Raw genomic sequence first — 20,786 nt, 5'->3', positions numbered from 1 at the left:
GGTCACTAATAAGCGTTGCGCCATTCCATTGGCAACGAAGTCATCCGAATGCAGCCAAGATCAAACAGACATAAATTTTTGTTGCATGTATGTAGCAATGTTGCACTTCTTCCTGGCAAACATTTTTTACCACATGCGAAGTTAGCATATCGCTTTAAGATAATACGTAACGTACTTGAATTACATGTTTTTCGTTTTGAAAACCGTTTTCTATCTGCAGTCTAACTTAGGGGAGTTATGATCGAATTTTCACTTATAATGAGGCATAGTTTCATGACCCATATTTTACTTATTATGAGAAAGGGCGTCATGACCAATCTGTTGTAACTGTTACGTATGCTGAGAAGGGTGTCATGATCAAATTGTTACTTATGCCGAGACATTGTATCATGACTTAACTGTAACTTGTGATGAGAAAGGGTGCCATAACTAAAGTGTTGCATATGTTGAGAATAAACGCAATGTCCCAACTATAATTTAAGATGACAAGGGGCGTCATGACCCATCTGTTACTTATGATGGGAAAGGGCGCCTTGAACCAACTATTTCTTTTGATGAGAAAGGGCGCAATGAGCAAACTGTTACTTATGATGAGAACTGTGCCAAGAACTGTGCCAAGACCCAACTGTTTCTTGTGATAAATCACGTTGCCAAGACTAAACTGTAACTTATGACGAGAGCGTCATGACCAACGGTTACTTATAACGAGAAAGAGTGCCATGACCCAACTGTTACTTATGACGGAAAAGAGTGCAATGACCCTACCGTTACTTATGACGGAAAAGAGTGCAATGACCCTACTGTTACTTATGACGGAAAAGAGTGCAATGACCCTACTGTTACTTATGACGGAAAAGAGTGCAATGACCCTACTGTTACTTATGACGGAAAAGAATGCAATGACCCTACTGTTACTTATGACGGAAAAGAGTGCAATGACCCTACTGTTACTTATGACGGAAAAGAGTGCAATGACCCTACTGTTACTTAAGACGGAAAAGAGCGCAATGACCCTACTGTTACTTATGACGGAAAAAAGCGCAATGACCCAACTGATACTTATGACGAGAATTAGTGTCAAAAAACTGTTACTTATGTTTAGAAAGGGTGCCATGACCCAACTGTTACTTATGTTTAGAAAGAGCGCCATAACACAACTGTTACTTATACTTAGAAAGGGCACCATGACACAACTATTACTTATGTTTAGAAAGGGCGCCATGACCAAACTGTTACTTATGTTTAGAAAGGGCACCATGACCCAACTGCTACCTACATTAGAAAGGGTGCCATAACACAACTGTTACTTATGTTTAGAAAGGGCGCAATGACCTATCATTACTTATGTTTAGAAAGGGCACCATGACCCAACTGTTACTTATGTTTAGAAAGGGCACCATGACCCAACTGCTACCTACATTAGAAAGGGTGCCATAACACAACTGTTACTTATGTTTAGAAAGAGCGCAATGACCTATCTTTACTTATGTTTAGAAAGGGCACCATGACCCAACTGTTACTTATGTTTAAAAAGGGCACAATGACCCAACCCAACTGTTACTTATGTTTAGAAAGGGCGCCATGACCAAACTGTTACTCATGTTTAGAAAGAGCGACATGACCCAACTGTTACATATGGTAGGAAGAGGCGCCATGACTCAACTGTTACTTATGTTAAGAAAGGGCGCCATGACCCATCTGTTACTTATGTTTAGAAAGGGTGACATGACACAACTGTTACTTACGTTTAGAAAGGGCATCATGACTCAACTGTTTCTTATGCTTATAGAGAGCACCATAACAAAACTGTTACTTATGTTTAGAAAGGGCGCCATTACTCAACTGTTACTTATGTTTAGAAAGGGCACTATGACCCAACTGCTACCTATATTAGAAAGAGCGCCATGACCCAACTGTAACTTATGTTTAGAAAGGGCGCCATTGTCCAACTGTTACTTATGTTTAGAAAGGGCGCCATGACCCAACTTTTGCTTATATTTAGAAAGGGTGCCATAACCCAACTGTTACTTATGTTTAGAAAGGGCGCCATGACCAACTGTTACTTATGTTTAGAAGGGGCGTCATGACCCAACTGTTACTTATGTTTAGAAATGGTGCCATGACCCAACTGTTACCTATGTTTAGAAGGGGCGCCATGACCCAACTGTTACTTATGTTTAGAAAGGGTGCCATGACCCAACTGTTACCTATGTTTAGAAAGAGCGCCACGACCCAACTGTTACATATGATGAGAAGAGGCGCCATGACTCAACTGTTACTTATGTTTAGAAAGGGCGCCATGACCCAACTGTTACTTATGTTTAGAAAGGGTGCCATGACACAACTGTTACTTATGTTTAGAAAGGGCACCATGACTCAACTGTTACTTATGCTTAGAAAGGGCAGCATAACACAACTGTTACTTGTCTGGATCCGTGCTGGTCGCGCCCACTATGTTGGTTTTCCCATGGCGCGGCTCATATTTGCTAATGGTGAAATATAAATAAAGCACAAACTTTAAAGTTAAAATAAAATTAAAACTACATAATTATCTGAATTCAATAATCAGTTAAAGTTTAAAGGGAAAACAGGAAAAATTACATAGGTATAGGCTATGACTCTGCTATCAAAAATTAGTTAACTGTAACTTCATCTGTATATTTATCCTCATAAAACTTTTGTACAATAAAAATGGCTAAGAAAAATCTGAAGTTTGACTGAATGGAAGGACGTACACCAGACAATTTAAGTTGATAAGGGCGATCCAATGGTAAATGAGCTCACTTTATTGTTTAAACACTAAACAAAAATGAACGCAAAGTCCAAACTTTCACTAACTATGGTACATTAAAATCTACTATAATTCAAGGTTAAGCCAGATGTAAAGATTGAACAAATATTTTCTTGATAAAGAATAAAGTTTCACCCATAAGGGTTATGAGAGTTGTATTGACAGATGAATTAATATATAAGAGAAGTAAAGAAAAAAAAAAGAAAGAAGAAAAAAAGGAAAGAGAGAAAAAAAAACACAACTGTTACTTATGTTTAGAAAGGGCGCCATGACCCAACTGTTACTTATGTTTAGAAAGGGCACTATGAACCAACTGCTACCTATATAAGAAAGAGCGCCATGACCAAACTGTTACTTATGTTTAGAAAGGGCGCCATGATCGAACTGTTACTTATGTTTAGAAAGGGCGCCATGACCCAACTTTTACTTATGTTTAGAAAGGGTGCCATGACCCAACTGTTACTTATGTTTAGAAAGGGCGCCATGACCAACTGTTACTTATGTTTAGAAGGGGCGCCATGACCCAACTGTTACTTATGTTAAGAAAGGGCGCCATGACCCAACTGTTACTTATGTTTAGAAGAGGCACCATGACCCAACTGTTACTTATGTTTAGAAAGGGCGCCATGACCCAACTGTTAGTCTACTTATGTTAAGAAAGGGCGCCAGAACACAACTGTTACTTATGTTTAGAAGAGGCACCAAGACCCAACTGTCACTTATGTTTAGAAAGGTTGCCATGACCCAAGGGCGCCATGGCCACCTGTTAGTCTACTTATGTTTAGAAAGGGCGCCATGACCCAACTGTTAGTCTACTTATGTTTAGAAAGGGCGCCATGACCAAACTGTTAGTCTACTTATGTTTAGAAAGGGCGCCATGACCCAACTGTTCGTCTACTTATGTTTACAAAGGGCGCCATGACCCAACTGTTCGTCTACTTATGTTTAGAAAGGGCGCCATGACCCAACTGTTAGTCTACTTATGTTTAGAAAGGGCGCCATGACCCAACTGTTAGTCTACTTATGTTTAGAAAGGGCGCCATGACCCAACTGTTAGTCTACTTATGTTTACAAAGGGCGCCATGACCCAACTGTTAGTCTACTTTTGTTTACAAAGGGCGCCATGACCCAACTGTTAGTCTACTGCGCCATGACCCAACTGCTAGTCTACTCATGTTTAGAAAAGGCGCCATGACCCAACTGTTAGTCTACTTATGTTTAGAATACTTATGTTTAGAAAAGGCGCCATGATCCAACTGTTAATCTACTTAAGTTTAGAAAGGGCGCCATGACCCAACTGTTACTGATCATGGTGCCAAGACAAAACTTTAACTTACGATATGTCATGATGCAATGACTAAACTTATTTACGATGAGAAAGGATGCCATGTCTTAACTGGTACTTGTCACGGATGAGAATTTGCGTTGAAACCCAACCGTTGCTTATGATGAAAAGGCCGGATGTCATGAACCAACTTTTACCTAAGGTGAAAATGGGTGTTACTTGAAATAACTATAGCAGGTTCAGGACTTCCTTTCTCATAATAACTTATAATGAGAAACTTATAATGAGAAAGGCAGTCATGAACCTGCTGTAACTTCATATGAGAAAGAGGTACAATGACCAGTGTTTTAAATGAGATAAGAATTTATGTTCGTGGGATATCTAAATATGTCGTATTTTGTTTTGGTATAATTTATTTTACAAAATTAATATAGCATGAAATATACGTAAATATAATACTAAAACAATTTGTATTGTTAAAATCAACAAGATGAAGCTGTTTTCCAGAACTGTACACTTAAAAGTAAGTTCAACATAGGTAAATGCAAATATTTTTGTACTGATACAAAAAATGAATATAATAAACTCTTCTCCATTTCCAACAAGAAATTAAGATTTAAAACACATTTCATTCAAATCAGCCAGTTTCTCATTTTGTCGCTTTTGGGTTGACGTGTTTTTAGTTATTGAAATCGCATGCAGATGATTGCAGTTTCACTCCACAGTTCTGGTTGTTCTTTTACAAACGTTTCCGATGTAATTTGTAAAAAAAGATTCATAGGCACTAAATATTCATAACTTAAAGATCACATTTTATGGTCCTCTAAGTAGCAGTTCATATGGCGTTTGGTACAGTCTGGAAATCACAGAGGCTCTTCGTCTATTTTAACCCTTTGCTCTACGCCAAATCTAAACTTTGTGCTCCCTTGAACGTCAAATACAGCTGTTTTACCGTCAATCTTGTATCCCGTATATCCTTTGGCGTCGCTCAGAATTTGCGAAATGTCGCCTTCGGATGTGTGTATGTAACTGTTGTTATCACGTAGATTTGTGAATGTTACAATTACCATACCGCGTACTCTGACATTCAGTTTAAACGTTCCATTAAATTCTTTCTCTTTTACGACCATTCTTGCAGTTGTTTTATGTTTGGGCGGAACTTTAATGTTACTGTCAACTGCCCAAGTTATCGTCTGCTCTTTGGTTGTTTCGTCAGTGCTTTCCACCGTGGTCTCCCGTCCAAATCCTGCCGTGGCACTAGCAACTTCATCTGGAAGCCCAAGTTTTAACTCAAGGTTAAAGCCTTGTGTGTAACCTTTGGAAATCGACGTTGTTGTAATACACGCCGTCGATCGTTCCGTCGTGAACGAGTGTTCCTGTTCGGAGTCGGTATTGTTTTCAAACGTAGATGTGAAAACTATCTTAGAATTCGGTTGATCGACCATACTTTTGTCCGAGTATTCCGGAACTGACGGGTTGAATCGGACACGTGACCAGTTGACGTCCAGGTTAACTTCGTCAAATTTGAGTTTCTGAAAATCTTTGCCTCGTGTTTTGACAAAACTTGTCCACGCCCATGTCTTCACAATTTCTTCGATATCTGTTACATTAGCCATTGCAGGAACTGAAATTACAAAAAAATGTAATGTTTGACGTAAAATTTTATTAAACCTTGATATATCACTGAAATTTTGGAGATAGTATGTAATACTTTTTATTACATACAATTCGCGGATATTTCTTTGTAAGTGTTTTTGTTGTCCCACATGCAATCTGTTATGTGTGTGTGTTTTTATATGTTAACGTTTTTGTTGTTGTTGTGTTTTGTTGCTTTTTTCTTTTCAATAACATTTTATCCCAAAATCCGTATGATGATAGAACAATATGAAAAAGGCAAAAAAAGACATTACGACATGCAAGTAATCATTGAAGGGAAACAACTGATACAAAATTATATGCAAAACTAATTTGAATTATCTCCCCTCAATCGCTGGAATTTTTGGTTAGACACCATAAATAGGATACTGAGTTACAGTAAAACTGGATATTAATGTTGATTAATTTGTTATTGTTGATTAATCTTTTATGGTGTTACCAAAAGGTTTACGAATCATTTTCAGTCCGATTTATGGGTACAAAAACAGTTCTGTGTGATGACAAACGTGTTTTTTGGAAACTTTTTATAGTATATTTATTTATTTTTTACAAACTTTTACTCAAATCGTATGCTGGAGTTTATATCATCATAAGTTATACCTAGCTTAACTTATATTTATCTTTGAACTTTGAACTTGGGGGTAGCAGATGTAATTCAACTGAAAATGAGGTGAACTGTGAACTTTATAGCAAAAACTAGAAGTTAATCATTTTTACATTTTAGTTTTGAGGTTTTTTTTGTTTATTTGTTTGTTTGTTTGTTTGTGTGAGTTTTTTTTCTGTTAAATGTATGAAGACGCACAAGTGGTGCACGTTAATTTAGGTTTAAAGCGGACAATCTTGTTATCTCGGTGTAGGTTTCAATGCTTGTCAAACCTTTCTCATCAATTTGTCATAAAGCTTTCAGCCTGTATTTAAGAAACAATTACTTGGTGACTGAACTTACATACCTAGCTGTCTTTAACGTCATAAATGTAGAAATAAGTGTACCTAAATCAAGAGAACTTTGATACAAATTGTATAAATGGTTTCAACGTCTACTTTTCCGTCTATATGAGAAATGTCATTAAATACTTAGATACATTTCACTTTGAACAGAAAAGGTAGCAATTAATGGTGCAATTAGACGCCCACAGCCCCCCCCCCCCACACACACACACACCCCCCACCCCCATCCCTCTACACACACACTCGTTTGATCCACCCAAGTCACTTTCATCCCCACTCAAAAAATGAACAAATTTACTCTCTCTGATTCCCTATTTCTCATATTTTAATGAAAATCACACACTTTTATTAGATTTAGCAAAAATAATTAGGGAAACTTGAAAGCTATCCTTCTACAAAGACAAGATTTCATCAAATAATCATGGCATACATTCAAAGTTTTTAATAGAATTACAAAAAAAAATTGAAATCGAAGACACTAACGTCTTATATTCTTGTCTACTGTATTTCAGCAGATATTATAAACATGACTGGGAGGATTTGTTTATTTAGACGATCATATCCGAGGTTCTTATCAGAATATGTTCTGAAGTTTTATCATAATATTTATCCATGCAATGTTTATTTTCAATAATCGAACTACTTTGGTATCGATAAGAGAAAGAATTCTACTTGCATACTTAGATCTTTGTAAATACCTTTACTTAAAGAAAGGGTGATATCTAGGCAAATTTGAGACAAAAGAAGGTTTGTGATCAAACAGCAGTCTGAAATATTATCTATGCAATCCTACTGTATGATGGGTGAAAAATCCGAGAGAAAAAAGCGCAGCTGCAGATACATTTACTGAACTCATTTTTTGTAGAAAGACAGAAAAAATATATGTTTATTTATATCATTATATAGTAAAGATTTACATCGTCAATTTCATGACCATAAATATATTATACTTGTAACACACAATTTTTTGTTGTTATTTGATGTTTCTGCTTGGAGAAGACTGTTTGTTCTTTTGAGATAACTCCTGGAGCTATTGAAAAACGTCAATTTTCTACTCAACACATACGAGTTTTGTTGAGATAATAAAAGCGAAAACATATAGAAATTCAGATCGTATTTAAAGGAAAGGATGAACAATGCTTATTCACCCGAGCAGGATGACATTATCGCTGATTGGATCAAATTCCCGCCGACTTTAATCAACCAGAAAACATCCATTTCTTAATTAACTCGGGGGAATTGCCAATTTCCATAACAACACTAACACACAGTGAATGTTTTATGGTCCTGCAATAGGTACAGTTATCAAATTACGGCTGAGTTTGAAAAATCCATCAGACTTTGAGTATAGAACTATTTGCTTGTGTGCTATAACAGTGCCTTTGAATCCAAAAAAATAAAAAGAACACTATTATGTAAAAAAATGTGTAGGCTGGTACAAAGTATGATGAGATCAAGTAATCTGTAATAAAGTTTATTATTTCTTCATACTGACACTGGTATTTTCTCAGAAAACCCTTTTCTTACTAGGCTCATCTCAACAGAGTCAGAAATAAGAGATATTGTAAAAAAAAATCAGAAAGTGCTACTTAAGAGGATTTTGTGGTAAAGATATCTATTTTAAAGGACTTTAACGACTGATGCCAGTCTAGCCCGTACTCGGTCTTTTAAGAATTTGAACCGTACCTAGTTAATGACTTATTTGTCAAAAGGTCGTGAACACTTTCTGGATGGCTTCAGAACTCGGGTAATAGTTTTGACTGTTGACTGGTAAGTCATTAATAAGTGTTTAAATTATTTTCTCTATGTCATTCGGACTATTGGCCGGCAAACGATTCTTTAAGCGTTTAATCCATTTTATTTTTTAGCCAGGGTGTCAATAACTAACTGCTGACAAGAATACATTTGTTTTTTGCACGACGCTTCCAAAACAATCACAGGATATGATCTATGACCAAACTTTCTTCCGGAGTACGTTACACGGAAAATCAATGCGGACACATAATTCAAAGATAATATCAAATTAACTCTCCTGAGTCTTCTCCCGGAAAATGGTAATTACGTCTTTCCGTCTTGTTATCCCATTGCACTTGTCATTTCTAATGATGTTATACTGTCATTCTGTGCCTCATTCATTACCATACACCAGAATGAAACTGTACTGAGGGAAGTTTTTACAACATGCCAAATACGTACATGTTGTTTGTTTTTTTTTTGTTGTTGTTGTTTTTTTCTTTTCCTTTCTTTTTTTAGGTGATAAGATGCAATGCTGGCTAGCAGTCGGTGTAATTTCAAGTTCAGATTTAATATCCAAGTGTGATACAGTACAAGAAATATTTTATTTGTATTGTTAGAAGTCAATTTTATCTCAGACTCTTATAATTCATAATTATATGAATGACATTGTACATTGTATTATGTTTTTATGACCTATGCTGTATATTGATGTACTGTACAGCGAAGAGACTATAATAAATAAATCAATCAATCAATAGAAAACTGAAATCGGGAAAGCGGGTGTGTGCGCGCGCGCGGAGGGGGTTCGGAGGTGGAGGAGGGGTGAATTACAAAATTAAAAGTGAATCTGATAACAAACATTATTCATAGTAAAGAGGATTTAACCCTCTTAAAATCTTGAATTTTAGTTTAAAAATATCTTTTCTCCTTCGTTCGCAGACATTTTACCTAATTTAGTCACCATTATATTATACTAATTCGTTTCAGCTCGATTGTGATGAGAGCTTCGATATTATTTGAACCAGTCTTGAGTCTGCATCCTGCAAAAAAAAGTTCTGCAGGCATATGAGACGTCATGGTTGCGACCCCATAGGGACTCGAACCTACGACCCCAGGGTTGAGCTGCCGAAACCTTCAGAGGTAGACCGCCGCTCCCCCTAATTTAGACACCACTCTAACATAAGTGGGGGAATGAAAGAAAATAATGAAAGGAAAATCTATATAGTCTGATAATTAATTATTCATCAAAGACATCTAGAAGTGAAATGTAAACAGCTGTTTCAGTTTACATGGAACAATTTCTTTAATCGGAAGAATGTTAATATAAGTGAAACCGTCAGCTGCCGCGTGTCTCTCATACCACAGGTAGAGGTAGTTAAGCTTTATCTTTTCTCTTGTCTTAATTTACTTATTATTATAGCTAAGTAAATATTATAATAACTGCACCAGGTAAGTGAATAAATAAATATATTCAGTCTAAACCAAAATTAATCCTATTGAATATGTTCCCGTATTTGCTTTCATTTTGGTATGCAGTCAAATTGACGCTCCTTTCGCTTTTAAACCTCAAAAACAGAAACTACTGTGAAATCATTAATTTTCGTGGGGGACTAATTTTCGTGGATTTCGTGATTGGGTCAATCCACGAAATTTAATCCCAACGAACAAGTAAAATTCCAATTCATTTTATGTTCAAAAGATGAAATCCTTGAATTCCTATCCCGACGAAATTGCCGTTTTTACCAAACCACGAAATTTCATGCCCACGAAATTAAATGATTTCACAGTAGTTTGTTCATGAGACGACACATATTCGTTACTTTTCAGTGAGCAAGATAATTTTGATGGCAGCTGTGTTTTCCTCTTAGAAATCTACCCTGACGATTACCTTATTACGTTACTTTTTCGAGTTTTACTCATCTTTTAAATACACATATCGATCTTTTAATTAATACAAATGTATTTTTCTTTATTTCTATTTTTCGCTTTAACTTTCTCTTGTTTGAAGGAGAGAAAAGGGACATAATTATATAAAACTTCAGATAGCTCCCGGATTTATCTCCTATGAATAAACCATAGGTTCTGATAATTTGACAAAAAAATAGAAACTATCGAGGTTCTGTAATAAGATATTTACGGTAATCCAAACCTTGCGTACGGCCTCATTAATTACAAAGCAAGCGTACTGAAAATAATGAAATCACTTTGAATATTTTTTGACATTTGTTGCGAGTTATGAGTACACGAGCAGAAACAAAACAAATTAACGAGGAAACATTCCGTACTATGAGTTTGCATTTTCTGTCTTTCATCTGCATTATGCTCACTATTACTTGTGGGTTTTTTTTCTCTCAAACAAAACAAACATAAATTCTGCCATCATCCTGGAATAACAAGACTATTACCCGGCAATAAAGTTCCCCTACCGGAAGGTGTATATAATAAAAAAATTGGACATCTGTAATAAAACATGTAAAAAGCCATTGTTGCCAAAGCAACCGCATTTGTAGACGTAGCAACACAATTATACACATATTCTTCATATTTCTCTCCATATATCTAGAAAATAAATAATAACAAAAAAAAATCTCTTGCACTATTTACATTGTTGCTGGGACATTTTCATTGTTTTTGGTCAATTAGTTTTTGGTTATATGAAGATCCTTTAGAAACATACAATGCAGCCAAGCAGAATAACAGCATATTCGGATTGAAAGTGCAACACCCCTCACTCCCCCTAACACTGGTTTAAACATTGATAGATAGTATACCTGCATATTCTCCGTACCCACTTCCCCCCCCCCCCCCCCCCCCCCCCACCCCCCACCCAACATTAATCTATAAACCAAGTTTCATGAAAAGGAAAATATCTAAAATTTGAAATTATGAAAAATGCTACCGTCTTGTGTAAATATCGTTTTTAAATTACAGTTCTTCTGACTCAGTATGAGTAAGGACTTTCAGCGAAAAGCAATCCACGTCACGAGATGGATCCATGACCCAACATCTCAGTATTTTAACGTTTCATCAAACAATCTTTAACCCGAAGGCTATATATACAATTTATGTATAGACGATTTTTTGAAAGAAATTTCTATAGTTTTTGTTTGTTTGTTATTCTTTTAAGATAATTGCTCATATAACCCAAGACCTGACGTACCAGGCCTTCATAAACTATTTCAAAAGAAAAATTTCTTATTACCAGGCAGTCTTAAAATCAGTTAAAATTTAATATTCAAAACTTAGCATATTTTATAATTACTGTTGTGAATTACAATGAAATAAATTGATTTTTTTTAACTTTTGAAAAACCTTTACAAAGGAAACTTTAGAAGAAATATGAATACATATTGTACAAATAAAATGTTTCTGTATATATGCATGGCCTTTGTAAGCTACAAAATAATTGTAGAATTATATATTCATACATGTATGCTACAATTAAAGAATTCTTCTGTAATGACTCCTGGTAATTAGGAAAATGCTAATTTTCTTCCTATTCATACAGTAAAAACAGTATTTAGGTTGTTACTTTTAAGAAATGACAACACTTCTATTCAAAACTGTATTGAAAACTAACCCTGATTGAATCTGCATTTGCGACCAGTGTAGATCATGATCAACCTGCACATCCGTGTAGTTTGGTCATGATCTGCTATGTTCGCCATTCAGTCAGTATCTTTTTTGTAAGCACTCCTTTTAACAGTTATTGGTACTGTCCAAATTGAAATAAGACTAAGTTCATTACAGAAATTTAGCAGGGTTAGGGTTAATGTTACCTAACTATCTCGGACACCCCATGTTATCTACGCACATTTTTACATCTTATTTGACTAACCGACACGACGAAGCCTTAAAAGCCGAGTGGACAAATTTGAGCTTAATTTGTTCAAGACATATTTGATGAATAAAAATGTTTAGTTTAAGATATGAAAGATTCATTTTCTGCTGTAGCACATGTACATGATATTTCCCCCACACATGTTGCTATGTAAAATGTTTTCAAAACTAAATAAGAAGACATTTCACGCAGTGGACTCAATTTTGGTGTCTTTTTTTTGGGGGGGGGGGGGTGAAGTTCTGATTAAGACAGAAAGCCTAAAAATTCCATCTTTCTTAAACAGGAGATTATTAAAACCCAGCAACCTTATCTTCCCATCTCCAATCGTTAAAATAATAGGCACGGGGCTCCCTCTCCGTGTGTGGAATGTATAATTAGGTTTTCAATATCTAATTATTTCGGTGATAGTCCCCAATCGATCTCTCCACTTGGCCGGGAATGTAATCTATCAAGTACCAAATTAGTTTGAACAGAAATATTCATTTTCATTTTATCTTACATAGTAATTTACATAGCAATTTCACGACAAATAGTTGACCACTTAAGTTGAAGTTTTATGTGAAATTTAGAATACATTGTTTTATTTATTGCACCATGTATAAAGCCATTTAGAGGTTCGTTTAAGATAGAATGAGAAGAAGAATATTAATTCTTTAAAAAGCGCGTTATTCACATGAACCTGTCTCAGCCGCCACCTGTATAAAGCGAATGCTTGCATAAAGCAGCCAGTCAGCTAACTTCACAAATTGATTTTCTGCTCTAACTTCAATAAGTCTTAAGCAGCTACCTGTCATTAGCAGCCAGTTTGTGCCGCTCCCTTGGCTGGCTGCCTTATACAGGCTTGATTGTTGTCCTCTTATAAAAAAAACCTTCTACGTCGATAAAGCAAATTTAGATACAGTGTGTATGTCTTGTCCGCTTATTCCCTTGTTAAAAATCAAGGTGTACATACACAGTTTATTTTGCAAAACACGTACAAGAAACGTTAATTCTAACTAAGATTATTTCATTTCCTATCTACGTTTGATGTATATATGTATTAAACATTTCATTCAAATCTTTACACTTACTACAGACTAAACTATCAAGATATTTAATTCTTTAATTCATACTTTAACAGTAGCCATACTGTAGCACTTTTGCATATCACTGTAACATTAAGGGAAAATGCACGTGTGTTTTTCTGTGTGTGTACCAAGTTTGCGTGCGTGCGTGCGTGCGTGCGTCTGATTTTTTTTTACAAACTTCAACATTTTTATTATCTATAATCTCACTATATGCAGATATGGTGAAGTGACTTTAAACATATTTATTGTACAAATATTTGTTATACTAATATGTTATTTTATCGTTTCACAATCATTCTCCGGGCGGTGTGTTCGTTCACGGTAAATTAGTGAAAATTACTAGATCTTACAAGAGATAACCAAAATATTTATCGAACCTATTAACAGCTGGAAAAATACAACTATTCAACCAAATAAATACAAACTTTTGATGAAAATGGTAAATTATTTTTGCTAAAAAGAAATATTTTCGGCTTATTAAGTATGTGAAATTTTTATTGAATAAAAGGAATTTAATCTTATTTTTTTTCACCAAAAATGTTAAATGGTATGATGCAAATGGCAAAGAAGTGCTAGAGTACTGCAGATATGGTCGCTTCGGCTAAAGCTATATCTTAGTCTAAAAATTCTTCATATTAGTTGCTCTATTGTATCATCTCAGTTGACCCTTACCCTGGTAAATTTATATAATGAATTTATCCACGAACAGTGCAGAGCTTGATCAGACTGCACGGACGTGCAGGCTGATCAAGATCTACACTGGTCGCAAAGGCAGAACCAATCGTGCTCATCATGATAAGGATTAAACACTACCGACACCACTTGTCAGTAAAATCGCCCTTCTTTCTCTTGATGATGTTTGATAAAAAAAAATGGGGTTGGACTTCAATCGCAGCCACAGTGAGATTCAAACCGCGACTGAGTTACAAATGTCTCATATATCGTGCAGCATTGTGAAAAGTGCGTGCGTTGTTGGTATAAGTTTGGTTTTAAGTCACGCATATGTTTCAGTAATAACGTATACCGTGTCAACAGGTAACCAGATCAATAGTTTTATTCTCTCCAATTATGAAGAGCAAATGCAAATATGAACTGCGCCATGAGAAAACCAACACAATGCATTTGCGACCAGCATGGATCCAGACAAGCCTTCGCATCCGCGCAGCCTGGTCACGCTCCATGCTGTTCGCTTTCAAAGCCTATTGCAGTTTGAGAAACCGTTAGCGAACAGTATGGATCCTGACCAAACTGCGTGTGCGCAGGTTGGTCTGGATCCATACTGGTCGCAAACGCACTATGTTGGTTTTCTCATGGTGCGGCTCAATCATGTGTTTTTCGTGTCAATAGCTAACTAGAAGACAACATTGATTATATTTGATCATAGAACAATCCTTTAACTTATTGCATAACGTTAACATGTTTGCACACTTAGCAAAATAATAAAAGAAACAATAAACAGTATGTTTGTAATCACAAAGTTCTATTTTAATTGCATTATGTACATTAGCTCACTCGGTCTCCAGAAAGACATACGTTTGTTCACGTATACAATGCTTCATTGTGGGTATGTATGGTTGCTATGCGCTGTAAATAAATGCGTTTTGTGTATACCGGTATGTATCAAGTTCGAGTCTGGGTTCAATCAAACAATGCGGAAGACATACGTTTGTTCACGTATACAATGCCTCATTGTGGGTATGTATGGTTGCTATGCGCTGTAAATAAATGCGTTTTGTGTATACAGGTACGTATCAAGTTCGAGTCTGGATTCAATCAAACAATGCAGTTATCAAATGAAGGTTTGTCATATGCTTTGTATAAATGCAATCACGAAAAAAAACACGTTCTTTGTACCGGTTAGGAGTAGAAATATTTTGTAAAGAATGGTTAATAAAATCGTTTTATATCAATATACTGCACTTTTCTCTACGTACCATATTGTACTGAATATGACACCACGTGTGATAATAAGATTAAGCACGTGGTATTATGTTCCCTGGATATATAAGTACATATACACAATTACTGCAGGCAAGAAAGCTGGGTTTGAGTTAAGTCGCAGAATGCAGAATACAAGTATACCTGATTGGATAATTCTGGGCACCATCTTGAAACTGACCAATGATAAGACTGTATGTTTGGTCTCTAGACTTGCTTAGGGCTTGAAAGTTTGTTATTTCACAAACAAAAGTTAAAATACTTACTAACAAAATAAAAAACAAAATTATGTATCCTATTTAGATTAAAACTTTCAGTATAGACGGCGTTCTTCAATTACCTCAGCTTATAAAAAGAATGGAAAAGGCTGACGTTCAGACATGTTCAGCAAGCTACAAATCTTTACTGTATATTCTTAATTTGAAGAAATAAGCAATAATCACTGGAAACAAAGCTTATTTTATTTGGCCTTAGCTTACAAAAACCGGGCAGTCGTAGTATTCATTGTGTGATAGGGTTTTGATGAGTTTATCATCATCAGATCTGACGTGCGGAGAATCTGTTTAGTCCATCATAACAATGCAATAAATCCATATCAAACTAGACCCATCTCCTTCATCAGAATGCAAAATGGCTTGATTGTTTTTTCATGAGTTCTGAGCACGGAATTTTTTAGCAAAAGTGTGCGATATAACGTTACAGACTTTCTTCGTAATTTTAAAGGCACGTTGTCTTTTGTTGAAATTGTGCTGTTTAAAGATGATATACAAATGAGACCATGTTTTGTAATGCTTTGCTAAGAATTTCTGGTCTGTTTTAGAATATCTGACATGGAGAGAGATACCTTTTCTCTAAAATGAGCATGCATTCTTTGTAACTGTGTACCATGTTTTTGTTTGGCGATGCTCAAATAAAAAAAAAAGGGACAAAAGTATCTTTTAAGAAATTTCTTAATTTTGAAAGCACTTAATTAAAATAGAAGTAATATCTTTACGTACTGACATGTACATATGACTTTGAAAAATATACATTAACGTTACGTTTTGCTTTCATAAACGGAAAATACGTCAACGTTATGAAGAATATTATGTGATTCTTTTGCGTCCTGTGTTCATGGTAACGTATGTTTACATTCTACATCCTTGTTACATATCAAGTCTAAACCTCTTATAGTTTCCGTTCATACTTGACATTCCGGTTTAATCACTAATTGTGCTTCCTAGTTATACAAGTATTATAATATGCTACAAAGTGAATCGCTTTATACAAGATGCTGTTTTTTTTCGGGTTTTCATCTTAAGTTTCCTATTTGTTTTCGTCAACAAAATTTGATTTCATGTGAATGTACTTCTCTTAATGCATTGTTTGAAATAACAGTAAAAACGGTATACAAACGTTCGACATCCTTTTAACATGGCAGCTCGTGCACCGAGCTACGTATTCAGGAAGGTAAGTATAAGCCTCGATTTGAAAACAATGGATGATATCATGGCATTGTTTTAGTTACAATACCGATTGTTATTTATCATACGACATTGATTTAATAATTTTTTAAAAAAAGAAACAATGATGATTAAGCCATATTATCTTAGTTTAGATAAGAACAGAAGTGGTGACAAAACACTAGTACATAAGACAAGATCTGTCTACAGTTTGTATATATTAACCTTGACCGTTTTCTCGACCTGAAATAAAATGGCGTCACAGACTAAAAAGTCTTAAAAGCCGCATCATCTTGTTTAATTCAAATATCCTAAAAAATACCGTTTTATACAAGCTAAAACAAAGCAGAAAAACTTTGTGATATTCATCTTTGATATCTTTGATTCATAATATCCGACACAGTTTTTTTTTCTAGTGTTGTTATGTTGGAAAAAGGTTTCGAGAGCATTTAATATTCTTGATTAAAAAAAATGAAAATAAAAAATATGTTAAGAATGAAATTAAGAAGCAATGTACGAATAAAACGAATTTGTTCAAAAATAACTATTATTATTTTTAATATTCCGACGGCTTTAATATTAAAGTTCGTCACAAATATGTTAACTATCTGTACAATGTATAAAATTTCCCTGTTTGATTCCTTGTCTTGTCAGGAAAATAATGCATATCAAATATTCCGTAGCATTGCGGAAATTACCTGAGTAAATATTGATTGAAATGCAGGGATACGCGGAAAAATATGGATTTCATGTTAAAAAATATATATATGACCATATTTTTCAATTCAAACAAATAGTATTTTATGATAATATTAACTGGATGTAACTATAAAATTAACTTACCAGTTTTTTGTGTGTTTTAAGTCCTTTTTAGATATATAAATGAGAAAAAAAGAAAAATAGATATTCCCAATACAGCACAGTCAGTCGTCAGAGGTACTGATCAATAACTCGACAGCTAGGTACATTTTCATTGGTTTACTGATATCACGTGGCTTTACGTTCTTGCATAATTAATTAGAAAATTATGATAGCATACCACCTGTCTGATATCGCACGTGAGTAAGCGAATTCTGAATTATTTAAGTATTATATCATATATGCGGTCACTTGAAACGAAATTATTTATCATACAACATATTGTAAACGATGATACGTATGGTATCATTGTGTTTTTATATCAAAAGCGGCATGTACATTATAATAATCTAGTTTTAAATTAAAAATTGTTTTTTATTGGAAAAATTTCAAAATGAAAATACCAATTCGCTACTTAAACATACGGTTACTTATATATCGACTATGACAGACGGTAAACAAAATAGCAAAGGAGGTCAGTTCAATTAAGAAAATTTTATTACTTACATACACAAAATATAGTGTCATGTTATTTCCAGTTTTAAGAGAAAATACACATGTTTTTATCAACGGGAACACCTAGCATGAACATATTATAGCTGCATTTAAGGTATGTCTTCCAAAGCCAGGCCACAACGACGCAACCGTTATACACACAATGTTTAAGACATTATAGCAATCGGTCAGTCTTCTTCTTTTTGAGCTTTGGAAGAACTGAAATTATTACACGACTCCTTAGATAAATCGCGGGTCCATAGTTTGTGATGCATTACCAATCTGTGTTCAACACCATGTATCTGGACCAATAAGTCAAGAAATTTGAAATAATTCAGTAAAAAGTAATTTTTGCCATGAGGTCCGTAAAACCGGGGGCAATCGTTTTATTTTTAATTTATTTTTTGGTCGATTGTGAAGCAAGTTCTACAACTTATATTAATTACTCTCGGCACCTCATTCCTGCTGAAATCCATCACCATGAAGGTATAAGAGAAGAGAAGCCAGTTTCTCTTTTAATGCTGAGCGTCAAGCAAGGGAGCTACTTGTACCATTTTCACGTCTTTGGTATGACACGGCCGGAGATCAAACCCACGACCTCCCGTACTGGAAACGGGCGCTCTACCTCTAGGCTATCGAGGTGGATTGCATGCCATTCAGTAACTATATTGAAAGAATACATCTGCTGCTAATTGAATGGCAAACAATTTTTATGTAATATACGTCATTAACGCTATCCGATTTACAGGAGACAAGAAGTCAGATCTTATCTTTCATTTCGGAAATACTGGATGAAGTTGACATAAGCATTTGCAGTCGTTTTATCAATGTACACGTTTGATTGAATAACTAATAAAACAAAAAAAAAGTTAAACTTGTTATTGAGTAATTTATCATCGCTGCAATTAAGTGTGAGACTGGAGAGTATTAGATATTTTTCCATTTGCAAAGGGAACAAACTCACCCTCTGATCTAAATAAGGCTTGTAAGAGTTGCAATACCATGTGGCATGACTTATGACCCTACAAATTCAAGATAAAAAAATAACAAACGTCAATATAGAAACTTTTAGTGTCTGAAATCGGTAAAAATATATGTGATACTAAAAATGTAGTATAACGTTAGTAAATTGTCTTTTGGTAATTGCAACTCTCTTTTTTATCAAATATTAGAAGTATCGCATATCCTCTTTTGTACACTACATGGTCATTCTAATTTAAGAAACATTATTTGACATTTTTCTGTTTTTGTATTTTCTGTTAAAAGAAACGGGCGTGGAATTAGAAAAGCCGTTGATTTTATTTCTATTATTCTTTTATGTGAAGTATTTTTATCAAATGTAAAGTTACGTTACAAAATATGAACATATCACAATCTAGATAACTATGCCTCCAACAATACATAATTCTGTCAATGTTTGTCTCCCTTGATTCGCATTTTTAATGCACGTTTGTGGCATTGGAAGTTCTTCAACGGCATAGATAGGCTCAATGAAGACCAACCCACCAAACAGAGAGGTTTCATAGGCGTAAGAGGAGGGTAGGGGAGTAGAAGCCCCCCACCCCCCACCCCCACCCGCCCGCCCTCCCCATTTTGAGATTGTGTGGGGCAGCATATGGTTTGCGCCCGTCCTCCCTCACTTCAAACCCCCAGAACTGACTTTTTTTTTTCAGAAAGAAAAACAGTAAGTGCATTTAGATGTACTGATTTGGATTTGATGTGAAGGCTTTTAAGGCTTTCATTGATCGCACGATAAAGCAGAAGTTCAAAAATGATGCTTTGAACAGAGACACACATTCTGCGATGCAAAATTCACTAAACTAATGTTCTTTGGTCTCGCTCTATAAAATATTGTGTGTCTTAGACACATTTATCGGCGACTCTGCAACGAACTTCATGTGCAAATTGTACATATAATCGTTGAATACTCTCTTCTATACCTTCTCCTTTTCTCCCTTCACTGCATCCGATTTTCCTGGAACTTGTCTCGAATGATCATCAGCTTCTAAAAACTTTATCATTCATCAAATAAACATTAGGAAACTGACCCGACTTATTGCAGACTGAGCCCGAGCACATATTCATTCATAACAAACGTAGATATGAATTATACTGTGCATTATAATTATAATTTTAAATAAAAGTATTACTTTCAGGTATGATTTTGCATACAATACAATACAAAATGAGCACAAAATGTGCAGAATGTAAAAGGGAAGCATAAATTTTAAAAATCAATTCTTCCAGATCAGTTGCCAGGTTCTAGGGGAGGTAAGCGCTGCGCGGAATTGCCACAGTAACGGGAGAAAGAAACAAAATGACCACATTCTACATTTTTTATACCGAGATAGCTTAAATATTATATTTTGTTACAGAAATAATATTTACATTTACAATAGAAACTATAATATCATTTGGTTTAACGGCAGTTTAACGGCCGGCAGAGGAGGGGCGGGGGTGGGGATTTTTATACTAAACAAGTTCGTTTTAGACACATTCTGGCGAATGCTGAAAGAAATATTGTAAATGTGCTTTGTCTTCAATTTGCTTGGGGGTGTATTTTGTTTTTTGTTTAAAAACCCGTTTTGGTGGCATGACAGATATTACACACCACGTACCAATTAGAATATTGATTAGAGAGATATCACGTCTGAATTGATATATTACTAAAGTTATTAATTATGAATTAAAACGTACGTGAGGGGAATTTAAGACAAGTCTTAATAAG

At 35.1% G+C, this 20,786-nt stretch overlaps 1 protein-coding gene across 1 annotated transcript; it reads right to left on the bottom strand.

Annotated features, from left to right (window-relative positions):
- Positions 1 to 4,471: 4,471 nt before the first annotated feature.
- LOC128550253 (uncharacterized) lies at positions 4,472 to 17,696 on the bottom strand. Its single transcript, XM_053528909.1, has 2 exons — positions 17,549 to 17,696; positions 4,472 to 5,700 (listed from the first exon to the last, which is right to left on the bottom strand). The coding sequence occupies exon 2, from the start codon at positions 5,690 to 5,692 to the stop codon at positions 4,940 to 4,942; it is 753 nt and encodes a 250-aa protein (XP_053384884.1). The 5' UTR covers positions 5,693 to 5,700; positions 17,549 to 17,696; the 3' UTR covers positions 4,472 to 4,939.
- Between the last annotated feature and the right edge of the window lie 3,090 nt (positions 17,697 to 20,786).

Source organism: Mercenaria mercenaria, chromosome 17, assembly GCF_021730395.1.
Source record: "Mercenaria mercenaria strain notata chromosome 17, MADL_Memer_1, whole genome shotgun sequence".
Lineage (NCBI taxonomy): Eukaryota > Metazoa > Mollusca > Bivalvia > Venerida > Veneridae > Mercenaria > Mercenaria mercenaria.
This window is presented reverse-complemented; position numbering and strand designations above follow the sequence as displayed.

Bases quoted from the DNA above. Each gene is read 5' to 3' on its own strand.
- LOC128550253 (XM_053528909.1), bottom strand. From the start codon at position 5,692: ATGGCTAATGTAACAGATATCGAAGAAATTGTGAAGACATGGGCGTGG.